This window comes from Lissotriton vulgaris, chromosome 6 (assembly GCF_964263255.1).
Source record: "Lissotriton vulgaris chromosome 6, aLisVul1.2, whole genome shotgun sequence".
Classification (NCBI taxonomy): Eukaryota; Metazoa; Chordata; class Amphibia; order Caudata; family Salamandridae; genus Lissotriton; species Lissotriton vulgaris.
In genome coordinates this window covers 1,100,921,014-1,100,937,230 of record NC_141694.1, presented here as the reverse complement: position 1 = coordinate 1,100,937,230, position 16,217 = coordinate 1,100,921,014, and the positions used below count along the sequence as shown (strand labels likewise).

Below are 16,217 nucleotides of genomic sequence, written 5' to 3'. Positions count from 1 at the left end.
AAAAATTCTGTGTAGTTGAAAAGGAGATGTTGGCTGTGGTATGGGCAATGGAACGAGTCAGGCAATTCCTATGGGGAGCTAAGTTCCTGGTACGGACAGATCACAAACCCCTGATAAAGGTGCTCACCTCCAACGGAAACGCACACGCCGCACCTCAAATAGCAAAGATGACGCTAAGATTGTTGGACTACGTGTATGAGGTGGAGTACATACCGGGCCCCAGGAACAGGGTTGCGGACTTCTTAAGCAGAGCGGCCGCCAAGGAGGGAGCGGATGAACAGAAACCTCCCGGATGGGAAGGATATATGGTGGCGACAATGCAAGACCTGGAACAAGTCATTAGCGAGCAGGAATGGGCTGAGGCATACAGCCAAGATGAGACCCTGGAGGCAATCAAAGGGTATGTGACACATGGGTGGCCAGACAAAAGACACCTAGACAGCCAGATGAGGAAATACTGGGAAGTTAGAGAAGAACTATCAATCGGGGAGAATCCCACGTTCTTGTTGAGGGGGGACAAAGTAATTCCTCCCCAGAAGTTGGTGGAACACCTGTTGGCGATTCTGCACGAAGGACATCAAGGAATTACAAAAACTAAGGCATTGGCGAAGCAGGCATACTGGTGGCCTGCGATAGACGCCCAAGTTGAGAAGTATGTGCGAATCGTGTGCCCGAGCAGACAAATCCCAAACCTTGATAAGGCCAACCTTGGGGAAATTTCCAACGCCTGGCAGTCCCTGGGAAATGGTATCCATTGACATTATAGGCCCCATACTCAACATCGAGGGTGTGCAGAAGTACGCCATAGTGATTGTAGACAGGTACTCAAAGTGGCCGGAAGTGGAGGTAAAAGAGACAGTAGACATGGAGGCCGTACTATCCTTCCTGAATGCGATCTTCGTAAAAGAAGGGATCCCCAAAGTGATAACCTGCGATAATGGACCGCAGTTCGTGTCAGCCAAATGGGAGGCGTTTATGGCCCGGAACGGGATAGTGGTAAAACATACCCCCATCTACCACCCGGCCGGGAATGGATTGGCAGAACGCTTCAACAGAGTGATTATGGGAACTATCCAAGCAGCAATCAGTGCGGGTCAAGACTGGGAAAAGGAACTGCCCAAAATGTTGTGGGCATACCGCATCACCCCGGGGAGCACTGGATACAGTCCCTTCAAAGTGTTGAGAGGAAGAGAACCTTTCACCAAGGACAATTTAGCATGGAGGCACATGGTAGTACAAAGCAAATGGTCCCCAGCAGTGGTGAGAAGGAACATAGAGAAAGCACAGGAGGTATATGCAGAGCATTACAACAAACGGCGTAATGTGCAAGGAGTGACCTTGGAGAAGGGAGACTGGGTGAGGGTGAAAGTAGCGACAATGAAAAGGAAAGGAGAAAGCAAGTTCACACCACCCCTCAAGGTCGTTGAACCATACGCCAGATCAGCACTGTTAAGCGACGGGAAAGTGTGGTCACAAGACCGGATGGCGAAATGTAACAAGATTCTAAAATGGGAGACGGCAACGGAAGGAGAACTATACCCCGAAGAAGGCGCGGAAGAGCAAGGTAGTGAAGGAAGGGAGGAAGAGTCGAGAACTGAGAGTGAGCACGATAACATCAGGGAAGGTGAAGACAAAGGAACAGGAGAAGAGGCGTCCCGAAAGGAAAGCAGGAGGGAGATGAACAAGAGTCATCGAGAACTTGAGCAAGGAAGTAACCATGAGAGGTGTTGGCAGGAGACTTCCCACAGAGTAAGCGATGGACTGAATGAGAAAGGGACGGTGAGAACGAGAACAGGCAGAGTTGTAAGAGTTCCTAAGAAGTTCGAGGATTTTACTATGAGCGTCAAGTAAGACTGTTCTTATGTTAATATTACTAAGTGTTGAGGGTGATAAAGGGGGAGATATGTGGTGACGGTCTAGTGGTTGACGCAGAGCTGCAACCGGAACCGGAAGGGCGGCCATTTTAGTTAGCGGCCGGAACCGAGTGAGTGAGAGCGTTTCTCCGGCGCTCCGAGAATAAATCCTACAAACTTACCAGTACTCGTCTACGGTGTATTTATTTACCAGCGGGGGCACTTTTACATAATGTAACTGGTGCTCATGTAAAGCACTCCAATATCCTTTAGGTCGAGCTTGTGCTATATAAAACTGATTTTTTTTTATGGCATTGGGTCTTTTGGCATGCATGTTCATGCTCTGCAGATAGGGTTGCTACATTTATCAGGAAAAAAAAACATACCAGATATGTGTGTACATTTTGCTGGTTAGGGAAGACTGTTAGGTGTTCACTTCCGGGTTTATTCAGTCCGCAGGCCACAGCCAAGAGCTGCTGAAAAGAAATTGATGTAAAATTGTCAAGATTCATTTATAACAAGTTATCCCTCTTTTTGCTCTAATTATGATGTCTAAACTATTTAGACGTCTCCCAAATACTTTTAACTGATTTCGTTGTTTGTTTTTCACGTGAAAAAAAATATCGGGTTTCATTACATTTTAACATTCTTACCCGCCATGACTTAAAAATACAGGCCGGTAAAAAAAAAAAGTACCGGTGGCAGCCTGCAAACTATTTCATATGAAATCGGAAAACCTCTACTTCTCTTCTAGTAGCATGGCGTCGTTCCTGGCCCTCTCACTTTGATCACTCTGCGGTAAATTAGGTTAGCGCACTAGTTCTTTGTTTGAACTATGACATCACCAAGGTGCGTGGGAGGAACAGAAGCTTCTGCTCACCCATTCGTTGGCCTTGCAAGCTGACTGTGCCTGACTGTATTTGGTGTGTGGCCCAAACCATCCCATTGCAGGGGTGAACTAAATCTTGATATGGTGATTTCGCATTAGCAGCGAAGTATTTCTCTTTTTTATTACATTTGTGCGTTTCTTTCATAGTTTACCATGGATGCGGTGTGCATTCGCAGTTTTTATGTATTCAAGGAGCCTCTGGAAAATCTGTCGGCCTGCCACCCTCTAAATCCTGATGGTCAGGTGGTAGGTCCCATTATGGCGGCGCCTGGCAGGTGAAAACACTCGTGGAAATTGTGGAAACGGTGCATTAGCCTGTATCTGCTTGACTCTCGTCTACGACTACGCTAAAGGGAGCTGCGCGTGATCACGTGTGCCATATAGCACCATGGTGAGATGTTTGCGTTGCACGTACCGCACTGCTGAGTTACATTACACAACTACACGTTCATATTATGGTTAGGTTTGGGGAGGTTGAGTGATTTGCCCAGAATCACAGGATATTAAACCGATTCCGAGGCTCGAGATTGGTACCCCAGCTCCAAATTGGGCTTCTTTGGACGTTAAGTCCTAAGGGTATTGAAGTCCGTGCAGTTGTTTTAGGCTGACGGGTGCAGCATGTCTGGCCAGCACTCCACAGACGTGGGTTAGTTTCCGCCACTCTATTGTGTGTCGTTTTGGTTGTATGGAGTGACGTTCATGTTATCATTTTTTTACTGGCCTACCTTTAAAGGCTTCGCCGTGCATGTGCCCACTCCACACTCAAATATCCAGATGTATCCCTTTGACTCTGCTGAGTACTGGTGGACCTCAACGTTTTGAACAGGTGAAACACCTATACTGGGATGCACACAGCCTGATCCACGCGCATTTAAAACCTTTTCGAAGAGGTTGACAGCTCTGTGCCTGTTTGGAGAGCATAGTTACTTGCGAAGGCTTTGGCGAAGCTTCCCAAATAAAAATGACCTACTATCGATCTTACTGCAATTTCTCAATACGTTGAAAAACAAAGAATGAAAAGCAGGTGTGAGAGACAGCAGGTCTGGCGTGGAATATCACCCAAGTGAGAATGGCGTCAATTCATATTCACTCAGTCCTCTATCTATACATTCCATCCATTGAGTTAAGCCCCTGTTTCAGAGATGTGTGTAACTTATATGTCAGTTATGCCTTAAACGTTTATGTTCTGTGAGTGATGCTGTATATTTTCTGAGCAAATGGAAGATTGCACTTGCTGCCTTCTGAGAGAGAGGGAATGTACAGTCGTGCTGTCACTATCTGTGAGGAAATAAAGCTTGCACTGCGGTTGCCCAATTTGTGCCTGCTTGTGCTGATGGATCTCTAGCTGCACCCATTCTCCACAGATTGAATGCTTGAAATGCTTCTGCTCAAGTTGTAGCTGTTTAGTGAAGAGGGTTTTTCCATTGCTGTTTATCTATCTTGTGGAAAACAAATGATAATTTGAATGCCCTTTCCTAACATGCCCAAACTAGTAAGAAGATTCTATTGGACCCGGGACAAAACTAATTGCGGGCCCTGACCCAGAGACCCTGGTTACAGTCACACTTTGCCAGCTTGATGAAACTGTGTGACCCAGGGAAGTTACTTTTTCCCCTCTGCTTAATTTTCTATTACACTTTTGAGAGCAACTTGGAATAATTTAGTTCAGGATGTGCACTGTTCAAAAAACCCTCTTTTTATATATTTTAATAGTCGTAGGTTTGCTCTATCTACGACAAAAGTAAAGGCTATTTATGACGGGCATAAGACAACCGACTTGCCTGTTGGGTCACCAGTAACATTTCATCAGGGGAGGAGGAGCAAAGCATGTGACATGCATTGATGATCTGAATTGCACAGTGCATAAAAAGGAAACACGGTTTCAGTGCCTGCCTCCAAGCTTGACCAAACAACGTGACTCTAGGTAATTACTTTTCTACACAGTGCCTCCTTTTCCATGATCACCACACTTGAGAGCACCCTGAAATAGTTCAGGATGCACATTTTACAACAAACTCTGGTATGGTTTAATATCCTATAATTTTGCTCCATCTATTAAAATCAGGCTTATAGAGTAGGCAATGAGATTCTTTCCACCCCTGGTGGCCCTCATGAGTCCCTACTAAAATTGTCACACCAGACTGCACTATTGGCAATGGCAGTGAGGGAGGAGATGCTTTGTTTTTGGGCGTATGGTTCGTGGTCTCAATACCTCTGCACTTTCGATGTCCACACCCAGTGAGCTACTAGTGTGGCTTGGTAGCATGGACTGTCTCATGGTCTGTTTCATAGTGTAGGCTGAAATTACATTGACTTAACCCGGGACAGATGCTTCATACTTACATTCTCATCAATAGTCTGCTGCAAGACGTTACTCTTACTCCTTCTTAGGCTGATGGGCATGCTCTATAAAGCAGGCTTTATTTCACAATATTTGTAAGATACCTGAATTCCTGGGAAAGACACCTTAGCCTAATGGGGCAATATTCAAGCAATTCAATTTCAATGCAATTCAATTTATTGTACAGTTACTTAAAACCATTTATATTATATCACTCTTTAAAATACATAGGATACCACAATTCTTTCTATAGAAAATCGTAAAAAGGTATAAAAGTTAAAAAGATCATTAAGTCTATGAAGGTCTTATCGCCGCAGTATGACTTATTATTACTGATCAAGAGTTTTGTTTGTGCAAATTATCTGATTCATCCGCTTTCTCCAATTTAGAGCGAACTTCCTGCATGTATCTCCCAATTCTGGCAAGGTCTGTTGTTGCTGTGCAAGCGAATATAACTGTAACTGCTTCCTTTGTCGCTCGAACACCTTTACGTAACCATATAGGTTTTAGAAACGTCCGCCGGGATTGTAAGAGACCTGTGCAACAGCACATCAGATGTGGCAGTGATTCTGTTTTAAAATCGGATATTCTACATTGAATTTTATTTTCCAAGATTTTCCAACCCGGATTTAGCTTTTTTATTGGGAGTGATACCAGTCTGGCCCACTGGATGTTTTTAAGGGCCTTTCTCCCGAATGCTTGATTTAAATAGGGCTGAAGTTTGTGTTCCCTGTAGGTGGCTATCATCCCCGATTGGCATCTTCCTTTTTCCAAATTTGTTAGATCTTTTTCTCTTGACATTTGATAGCAATGTTTGTTTATTGCCTTTTTGACAATTGGATAAGTTATGGCTTCCTGGCTCCAATTTTGTGTTGCCAGACCCAATACTTTTACTGCTTCCTGCAGGTAAGCCTGACATGGATTAGGTGAGCCATCGTAAATGGGTTTTAGCCTGCTCTTCAAGCTCCCTTCCGGCGCTCTAAGTACAGAAAAATAGTATTTAGCATGTGCTCCTAGGCATTCTTTGCTCTGGTGCACCAGGCCAAATTCTAAACGAATCCCGCTGTTACGTGTGTATTTTGGTAGTTTGAAGACACGTTTATATGCGCGGCAGTGTGCTTTATCCATCATTGTACACATTTTGCATGGGAAAGCCTGATGGGCGTATCCTGCCACTGCCCTTATTTTTGCTTGCTTTACCTTTCTAATTGGAATTGTGGTGGGGCTCAAAATGTTCTCTTGTAATTTGCACAAAGCATACATTGTTGATTCCACCTTTGATTCCATTTTGTGTAAGTGCAATCTAGCTTTTCCTGTGTCGCTCAACCAAGACCCAAGATAGTTGTAGAACTTTGAGACCGTTATTGCATCCTTTCCCAATTGCCATTTTAGGGCTGTTTTTCTTTTGCAATTCCCAAAGATCACAACTTTGGTCTTTCCCGCGTTTATCTTTAGTTCATTGTTGGTTGTAGTCGTTTAGAGCATTAAGGGCCTTTTGTAAGCCTATTTTCGTATGGTCCATCACCACCGGATCATCCGCGTATTGTAGAATTAGAATTTTACTGTCCCCAATTTTTGGGACTGCTAGGTTTGCGTTTTGTATCGTCTTACCCAGGTCTGCGGTGTATAAATTAAAAAGGGTAGGGGCAAGTACGCATCCCTGTTTTAAGCCCCGATTTGTAAAACACTTTTTGGTTGTGATGTTGTTAACCAATTTAACTCTGATCAAGGTATTACTATGAGATATAATATCATCAAGAAGGTCAGAAGGGGGGGAGGAGCCAAGATGGCGACCTGAACGGACGCTCGATTCCCGGCTCCGCAAGCTTGTGCGTTCTGCACCCACATCCTGCCCACGAATCCGTGATTGAACCGCTGCGGAATGTAGCCACGACCGCACAGACACTCTGGGTGTTCCTCCGGAGTCCCTGCCTGCCGGATTCCCGGAGATAGCGCCGTGCCGGGCATTGGGCTCCACGGCCGCGCTTTGAGACCGGCGCCGCTCCCTGCCGTCGCGGACCCTCAGGACGGCTGCCGCCAGCTGAGACCCTGGGAGTGAGATCTTCCCTGTTTCTTGGAGCCGGTACTGGGGGCTTGGGACGGAATTTCAGCGCTGCACCCGAGAGCCCCGTCTCGGGGGACCGAAGTGTTGAGGAGCGGTGTTTGGTTCAGATTTCGCTCCCCTGGCCGACGCTGAGGCTGACCCGCGGCGGCCATTGGGCGGGTCGCCCCATGGCTTGTCCCCTGCTTGCTGCGTGGCGGTAGTGTCCCCCCCCGGTGCACCACTCCTGCTTCGCTTGCCTAACACGACTGGACCCTAAGCTCCCTGGGGCTGGTTGGCTTCCTCCTGGTGTGCAACCCCCCCTGGACGACCGAAATGGCGGCTGCCCCTTCTACAGCGCCGAAGGTGATCTCGCCCCTGGTATCATCTCTCTGCCCGACGGTGAACTGGAGGCTCCATTGCAACTCCCACGAGCACAGAACGACAGCCTCACGCTCAGAAGGAGCTGACATGCCGAGATATCGTTGATGCGCTCGTCGAGCTTAGGGCGGAATGGCGATCACTCTCCGTACGGCTTGGGGATCGGATGGACGGAGCAGCGCAACAGCTGAAGCGGGATTGTGTGGCTGATTTTTGGCACGGTATGGGATCGACCTTCCCAGTAGACACGGAGGAGAATGCAGAGCCGGCCACTGAAGGTGAGGTGGCGATTGTTTCCCGATGCCGCGATTCCAGCACAGGGCAGCTCGGTGACTTTGATGGGGATACATTGTTGCAGTCTTTTGCGGAACTTGGAACTTTGTTTCTGGGACTGGTGTTGTGCTCCCGACCTTCATTGTCGCTACATATGTATCCCCTTGCGTTTAATGCCTCCCGAGTGCCCTTTCTTCAGCTTTGGACTGGATTTCGAATTTGGTGTTCGGGGGTACTTTTTCTGCTTGTTTGCTGCTCGGCTACTGCTTACGGACGTCCATTTTGCCCCCACTTCCCTCTTCCTCATCGACGGCGGCCATTTTGCTTTCAGGTTCTATGTGGAACTGGACCCCCTCGGTTGCCGAGTCTGGGGGGACTCTCGCGCTCTGGCCAAGGCTGATATACTGAGTTTTGTGACCGGGACTGAAAGGTTGGCGGGGATTCGGAATGGAACACTTGCGAATATATGTTGAAATGTGCGAATTTATATGCCTCGCCCCTTCTCATATTTTACCGATGTTGATACTGCTTTTAGAATTTACGGGGCGGTGGTGGACTGCACGGCCGGATTGTCTGGGAATATTTATAATTGGCCCTCCTCAGGCTTTCTATGATGGTTCCCCTTTTCTTTCCTTACTTCCTTTACTCTTCTCTTATTTCTATATTTCGGGTACTGTAATGGGCGACAGACACACTGCAAGGGGGGGGGGGTAGGCCGTAGCCTCTGCATGCGTGTAGGGTGGGGGGGTTTATATGTTTAATATTTTCGTTTCTATGGTGCCTTATCTTCTTTTTCTTTGTCTTCTCTGTCCTATTTTGTCCTTGGGGCTATAGTTTGGATTGAAGCTGGGTGAGTTCGCGTTTGCTCTCGTCGCATTGTTTGCTTGTCTCTCCTGCCATTTCCTCTGCGACGCTGCTGTTCTGAATGAAAATTCCTGTGCCTCATGAAACTCGCCTGCTTACCGTTGCCTATTACTTTTGTACTGTGCTGGACTGAACTATGGCTATCCTGGACTTCATTCTTACTTACGTGTTTTATATACCTTTAAAATTAACCTCAATCCTCCTAATGTCGGCGGTATAATTTGATCCAGTGTAATGCTTTATGCTTGCTTTATAATGTTAAATGTATGTGTGTGGGTACTGCACACAGTATTCAAATTGTAGGGGCGTTTTAACAATAATTGTGTGCTACCTATGATTGATGCCTGCCACACCTAATAGAACTGTATTAAGCCTGACACCAGAAAGGCTGTCAGGACTCTCAGGTGCACAACATAAAACTGAGCGAAGCTCTTGATTCGTTTGACTCTTTTTGTTTATATTTAAACCATTAAATTTTCATTTTGCAAACATTTTTTTTTTACAAACAATTTCTTTTTCAAAAAAATTCACAGCGTGCATTATTACAAATCATTACAAGTCATAGTCAAAACATAAAGACTACATAAAACTTGAATAAAGATGCTTATTATGAACACATAAGAACCCAATGCATTTCGGGACCCTTGGTGGCCCCTTCGTCAGGGGTCTGTTGAAAAAACAAATATAAACAAAAAATTAGTATAAAGCAAACTATTGCTTTAATGTTTATAAGTGACTCAGTCGTTTTTAACTATTAAATGGTTTTCCTGTCTCTGTATTTGAGATCTAGGTCTTTTTAGGTTGTATCATTACTAAACTTTTCACTGAAATAAGAACAGTCTGTATTGTGGCTAAACTCCACATGATCAATTTGAACTCATTATTCGTTAGACTAGTTGCTGTGACTACATACCGTGTTCAGCGGGTTACTTGGAACAAAAAGAGATGTTCCTATGTATAAGGAAAGATGACATTTAAAGACATTTTTTAGTATTTAAACTTAGCATGTTTAACTAAATTCGAAACAAAAAAGAGAATGGACTAATTTTAAATGATTACCTGCGAGCCGTTGCGTACTGCGTTGGTCTCGCTTTACTTGCCAGTTGGTATGAATAAGTGCTAAGGAAGAAAAAATAAAATAACGAAATTGCAGTCTCATTCCTTAAAGCCCCAAAGGTATTATTTACCCGGCGTTTTTTTAAAAAAGTGCAAGTTACCTGCTCTATCTGTAAAGTTTCAGAAATTCTTCTCCTTGTTCGGTAAACTTCTCCAACCTATAAAAGGTTGAGAATATTGCTTTAACTTTACGAACTTCAAGTCAGATTGGTCATCCTAACGCTAAGGGAAGGAGAGGTTTGCAGTTTACCTGCGGTCCTAGGCTGTGGCGCTTCGGTCCCGCACAGTCGGTCTTGGTTGTAATTAAACTGTGGAAAAACCACAGAATTTGTTAGTCTAGTTACCGTTTAGCAATCACCTTCCTATTTGGCGTTTCTGTATCCCCGTGTAGCGGGGCTTACCTTAGTTGTGTTCTGCACTAGCCTTCACTCGTTCAACTCTGGCGTGTTCGCAATCGCCATTGAGATTTAGTCCCTTTTCTAATTCTTAGGTGTCTAAAGGTTTCCCTGACACTGAAAACGGACTGGAGTTTTATTGCTTTGCTCAATTGAAAGCATTTTGGGGCAGCCATATTGAAGTGTTATTAAAAAACGGTCCAATTGCATCTACGCTATTTCGAATTTTAAAATAATTCGAAACTATTTTTGACTGTGGGTAGTTTAGTTGGAACATTAAGCTACATAACTACTAAATTCTCGTGACCCATGAGCAAACACAAAATGAATAAAAAATAGCAATACTTATATACGGCGTTTAAACCAAGAAACACTATTTGAAACATGTCTCAATAAATTGTCATTTGCAATCCCATTATACAATACCTGCCTATTTACAATCTTTATTTTGGTGGATTATAGTGTGCAAACTAGTATGAATTTATGTAAAATCTAATTTGTGTTGTTTAAAATTAATTTGAGTGATCATAAATGAAATGAGTGCTTCTGAGGATTACTGTATTACATTATCACTGAGGCGTGTATCGGAATTCACTAGGGAGACAGGGTCGTCCATCAGTTCATGTTTTTTACAGAAAACATGCCATCTCAATTTTATCGTTGAGCCCAAATGGGGCCAAAGTCTGCAATTTACGGATCCAGTAGGCTTCTCGCTGGAGAAGAATCTTTGCATTATCGAATCCCAATCTCTGTGGAACTTGTTCTATTATTTGGAATCTTAGTTGCGCTATCGTATGTCTTGCTTCCGTCCAGTGTTGCGCCAAAGGTGATGTGATGTTTTTTGAACGTATTCTGCTCTTGTGTTCCGTTAATCTCACTTTGAGCTTCCTATCAGTTTTCCCTATGTAGAGAAGTCCGCATGGACATTTGATAGCGTATATAACATGTTCTGAATTACATGTTGTGTCATGTTTTAGTTGAATTTTCTCTCCCGTTCTGGGATGTAGTAAGGTAGTACCCAAAATGATGTTATTGCAATTTTTGCAATTGTAACATTTCATTGTTCCTTTGAATGATGTTCGCTCCTCAGTGGTTGCAACCAACTTGCTCGGTTTATTCAGCATCTCTTTTAAATTTTGTGCCCTTTTATAGGCAAACAATGGTTGTTCTTGAAACAATGAACCAAAATCCTTTTCTATTTGTAGTATCTCCCATCTCTTTTTAATTATTTTCTTGATTTGCCAAGATGATGTGGAGTATTTCGACACAAATGCCATTCTTGTATTCGCGTTCTTTTGCTTCTTTGTTAATAATTCGCTTCTGGGGATGGTCTTTATCTTCTCTACATGTGCCTCCAAGAGTTTCTTTGGATAACCTCTGTCCAAATATCTTTGTTTTTGCTCATTAATACTTTTGTCGCATGTTTCTGGATCAGATGTGATCCTCTTGATTCGCATAAATTGCGACACTGGCAGGTTGTTGATCAAATTAGCTGGATGAAAACTCCCATAAAGTAGGGCGTTGTTCTTGTCTGTTGGTTTTTTGTATACCCTTGTGTGTATGGAACTTTCTTGTATTTCCACTAGAACATCTAGGAAAGGCAATGCTTCCGTACTTATATTGTGCGTGAACTGGATGCGAGCATCAATGCTATTGAGTTTTTGGATGTTCTCCATTAATTTCTTTTCTGAATCTTTCCAAAGTATAAAGATATCATCTATATATCTTTTATAGTGTACCAGTCCTTCCTGCCATTCTGGTTTGGTCAAAATGTGATTGTCCTCAAATTTAGCCATGAAAATGTTGGCATAAATACAAGCTCCGGGAAAACCCATTGCTGTTCCATTCAGCTGTAAATAATAATCATTTTGCCATGTGAAATAGCTATTTTCTAAACAGAATTCCAATAGCTTGAGAATCATGCACTTCACTTCTTCTGATTTTTCTCCTTTCAGAAGTGCCCATTCCATGGCTTCTAGGCCTTGCTGGTGTGGTATTGATGTATATAGGGATGTTACATCTATAGTACAAATTATCCACTGTGTAGCGTCTTGTGAATCGATTGTTTGAAGATTCCTTAAAAAATCTGAAGTATCTTCCAAATACGTTGACCAATTTTGTATGAACGACTGCATATGGGTGTCTATGAATATTCCCAAATTTTCAAAAATTGAGGAGCAACCTGAGACTATTGGTCTGAGGGGTGGATTTTGGAGACTTTTGTGTATTTTGGGTAAAAAATATATCCGTGGTCTCCTTGGATACAATTGTCTCAAATAGCGTTTTGTTCTAGTGTTGATCCAGCATAACTCTTCTGCTTTATTTAGAATTTCATCTAAAGCGTGTGCTATTTCGTTAGTAGGATCTCTGTCAAGCTTTGTGTATGTGGTTGTGTCACTTACATGTTCAGTTCCTTTCAATACATAGAACGAGGAGTCCATAATGACTAGACCCCCTCCTTTGTCCGCCTTCTGGATTACAATAGTTGGATTCTTCGCTAAGGTTTGCAGTGCACTGTATTCAGCTTTTGTCAGATTCTTTAGTTTGCTCTTGAAGTGAATTTTACTTAAGTCAGCCTTGACTAGTGTCTCAAAAGTATCCAATGTCTTGTGCGATATTGGGGCTACAAAAGTGCTCTTGGGTTTGAATTTAGTATCATCATTTTCCTCAGTTTGGATTGGATTCACCACAGTAAAAAAGTGCTTAAGCCTAATCAGGCGCATGAACTTAAAGAATGCTATCTCTGTTTCAAGCTCATTTGTTTGATATGTTCTCACAAAACCTGTGCCTTTATTGAGTAAGTTTACTTCAAACTGTGTCAGAGGATATTGAGATATATTGATCACGAGGCTTTGGCTTGGCTCCTGAGACTTGCTTTCCTTATGCCCTCCTTTTCCTTTTCCTCTTCTCGTTTTCTTTCCGCTTGTGTCTGCGCTGTTGGATCTGGTGGTTTGCTGGGCAGTTGGCCCTCCACTAAAAAAGAATCCGAGGTTAGATTGGTGCCACTTGCACCTTCTGTTGATGTTGAAGGAGTTGCTTGTTGTTTCTGCAAAGGTTGTCTCGTAGTGCTAGTATCACTATCAGATACTCCACTTTCATCTGATGTAGTGGGTTGCTGTTTCCTATTTGTGTATCTCCTTTTCGCATAAACTTCAGCCCAAGTATAAGCTTCGTTGAGCTTGTAGTCGATTGTGTCGCGTTTGAATTTTCGCAATTTCGTCTCCTGTATCTCTTTGCCATATTTATCTAACTTGATGTCTAAATCCGCTAAGAATTTGTTCCACGGTTCGACTTCCATTCTAGATGACAACTCTTTTTTGACATTGTATATTTCTTCCTCTAGTTCTTTGATAATTCTTGAAAGCTCTTCCACTAGTAACAAGATCAAGTCTAGTGAGCATTTATTGAGGATACAGTACCATTTCTCCATAAATTGAGGATTATTATTCAATCTGTATAGCATTGGTCTGATGGCGAGCCTGAGGCCTCTTGGAATCCGTCTCACGCGATGATATTGGATTAATGTTGAAGCGTGTAGTCGTTGGTTCAATTCACGTTTTGTTAGATACTCCAATTGTTTAAGTTGTTGTGTGACTGAGCCACTTTTTGCATCAAAGGTTTTCGTTTCCTTTATCAATTGGTATATTTGATCTGCTTCATCCGTCGTGTATATTTTGATGTTTGCTCTATTTTCCGTGATTCCAGATATCGAGTCGAAAGACATTTTCTATGGTGCTAGTGCCCACCGTTTTGCAGAGTGATAAGTGAAAATGTATGTGTGTGGGTACTGCACACAGTATTCAAATTGTAGGGGCGTTTTAACAATAATTGTGTGCTACCTATGATTGATGCCTGCCACACCTAATAGAACTGTATTAAGCCTGACACCAGAAAGGCTGTCAGGACTCTCAGGTGCACAACATAAAACTGAGCGAAGCTCTTGATTCGTTTGACTCTTTTTGTTTATATTTAAACCATTAAATTTTCATTTTGCAAACATTTTTTTTTTTTTTTTTTTTTTTTTTTTTTACAAACAATTTCTTTTTCAAAAAAATTCACAGCGTGCATTATTACAAATCATTACAAGTCATAGTCAAAACATAAAGACTACATAAAACTTGAATAAAGATGCTTATTATGAACACATAAGAACCCAATGCATTTCGGGACCCTTGGTGGCCCCTTCGTCAGGGGTCTGTTGAAAAAACAAATATAAACAAAAAATTAGTATAAAGCAAACTATTGCTTTAATGTTTATAAGTGACTCAGTCGTTTTTAACTATTAAATGGTTTTCCTGTCTCTGTATTTGAGATCTAGGTCTTTTTAGGTTGTATCATTACTAAACTTTTCACTGAAATAAGAACAGTCTGTATTGTGGCTAAACTCCATTCGCCATTGAGATTTAGTCCCTTTTCTAATTCTTAGGTGTCTAAAGGTTTCCCTGACACTGAAAACTAAAGAATCTGACAAAAGCTGAATACAGTGCACTGCAAACCTTAGCGAAGAATCCAACTATTGTAATCCAGAAGGCGGACAAAGGAGGGGGTCTAGTCATTATGGACTCCTCGTTCTATGTATTGAAAGGAACTGAACATGTAAGTGACACAACCACATACACAAAGCTTGACAGAGATCCTACTAACGAAATAGCACACGCTTTAGATGAAATTCTAAATAAAGCAGAAGAGTTATGCTGGATCAACACTAGAACAAAACGCTATTTGAGACAATTGTATCCAAGGAGACCACGGATATATTTTTTACCCAAAATACACAAAAGTCTCCAAAATCCACCCCTCAGACCAATAGTCTCAGGTTGCTCCTCAATTTTTGAAAATTTGGGAATATTCATAGACACCCATATGCAGTCGTTCATACAAAATTGGTCAACGTATTTGGAAGATACTTCAGATTTTTTAAGGAATCTTCAAACAATCGATTCACAAGACGCTACACAGTGGATAATTTGTACTATAGATGTAACATCCCTATATACATCAATACCACACCAGCAAGGCCTAGAAGCCATGGAATGGGCACTTCTGAAAGGAGAAAAATCAGAAGAAGTGAAGTGCATGATTCTCAAGCTATTGGAATTCTGTTTAGAAAATAGCTATTTCACATGGCAAAATGATTATTATTTACAGCTGAATGGAACAGCAATGGGTTTTCCCGGAGCTTGTATTTATGCCAACATTTTCATGGCTAAATTTGAGGACAATCACATTTTGACCAAACCAGAATGGCAGGAAGGACTGGTACACTATAAAAGATATATAGATGATATCTTTATACTTTGGAAAGATTCAGAAAAGAAATTAATGGAGAACATCCAAAAACTCAATAGCATTGATGCTCGCATCCAGTTCACGCACAATATAAGTACGGAAGCATTGCCTTTCCTAGATGTTCTAGTGGAAATACAAGAAAGTTCCATACACACAAGGGTATACAAAAAACCAACAGACAAGAACAACGCCCTACTTTATGGGAGTTTTCATCCAGCTAATTTGATCAACAACCTGCCAGTGTCGCAATTTATGCGAATCAAGAGGATCACATCTGATCCAGAAACATGCGACAAAAGTATTAATGAGCAAAAACAAAGATATTTGGACAGAGGTTATCCAAAGAAACTCTTGGAGGCACATGTAGAGAAGATAAAGACCATCCCCAGAAGCGAATTATTAACAAAGAAGCAAAAGAACGCGAATACAAGAATGGCATTTGTGTCGAAATACTCCACATCATCTTGGCAAATCAAGAAAATAATTAAAAAGAGATGGGAGATACTACAAATAGAAAAGGATTTTGGTTCATTGTTTCAAGAACAACCATTGTTTGCCTATAAAAGGGCACAAAATTTAAAAGAGATGCTGAATAAACCGAGCAAGTTGGTTGCAACCACTGAGGAGCGAACATCATTCAAAGGAACAATGAAATGTTACAATTGCAAAAATTGCAATAACATCATTTTGGGTACTACCTTACTACATCCCAGAACGGGAGAGAAAATTCAACTAAAACATGACACAACATGTAATTCAGAACATGTTATATACG

General features: G+C 42.3%; 1 protein-coding gene across 1 annotated transcript in view; it reads left to right on the top strand.

Moving 5' to 3' along the window:
* Positions 1-2,721: 2,721 nt before the first annotated feature.
* The window catches only part of LTV1 (LTV1 ribosome biogenesis factor), a 235,808-nt gene continuing 222,312 nt past the window's right edge, over positions 2,722-16,217 (top strand). Inside the window, exon 1 of the mRNA XM_086927165.1 lies at positions 2,722-3,133. Within this exon, the coding sequence (XP_086783291.1) occupies positions 3,131-3,133 (3 nt within the window). The 5' untranslated portion in view covers positions 2,722-3,130. The remainder of the gene's footprint in view (positions 3,134-16,217) is intronic.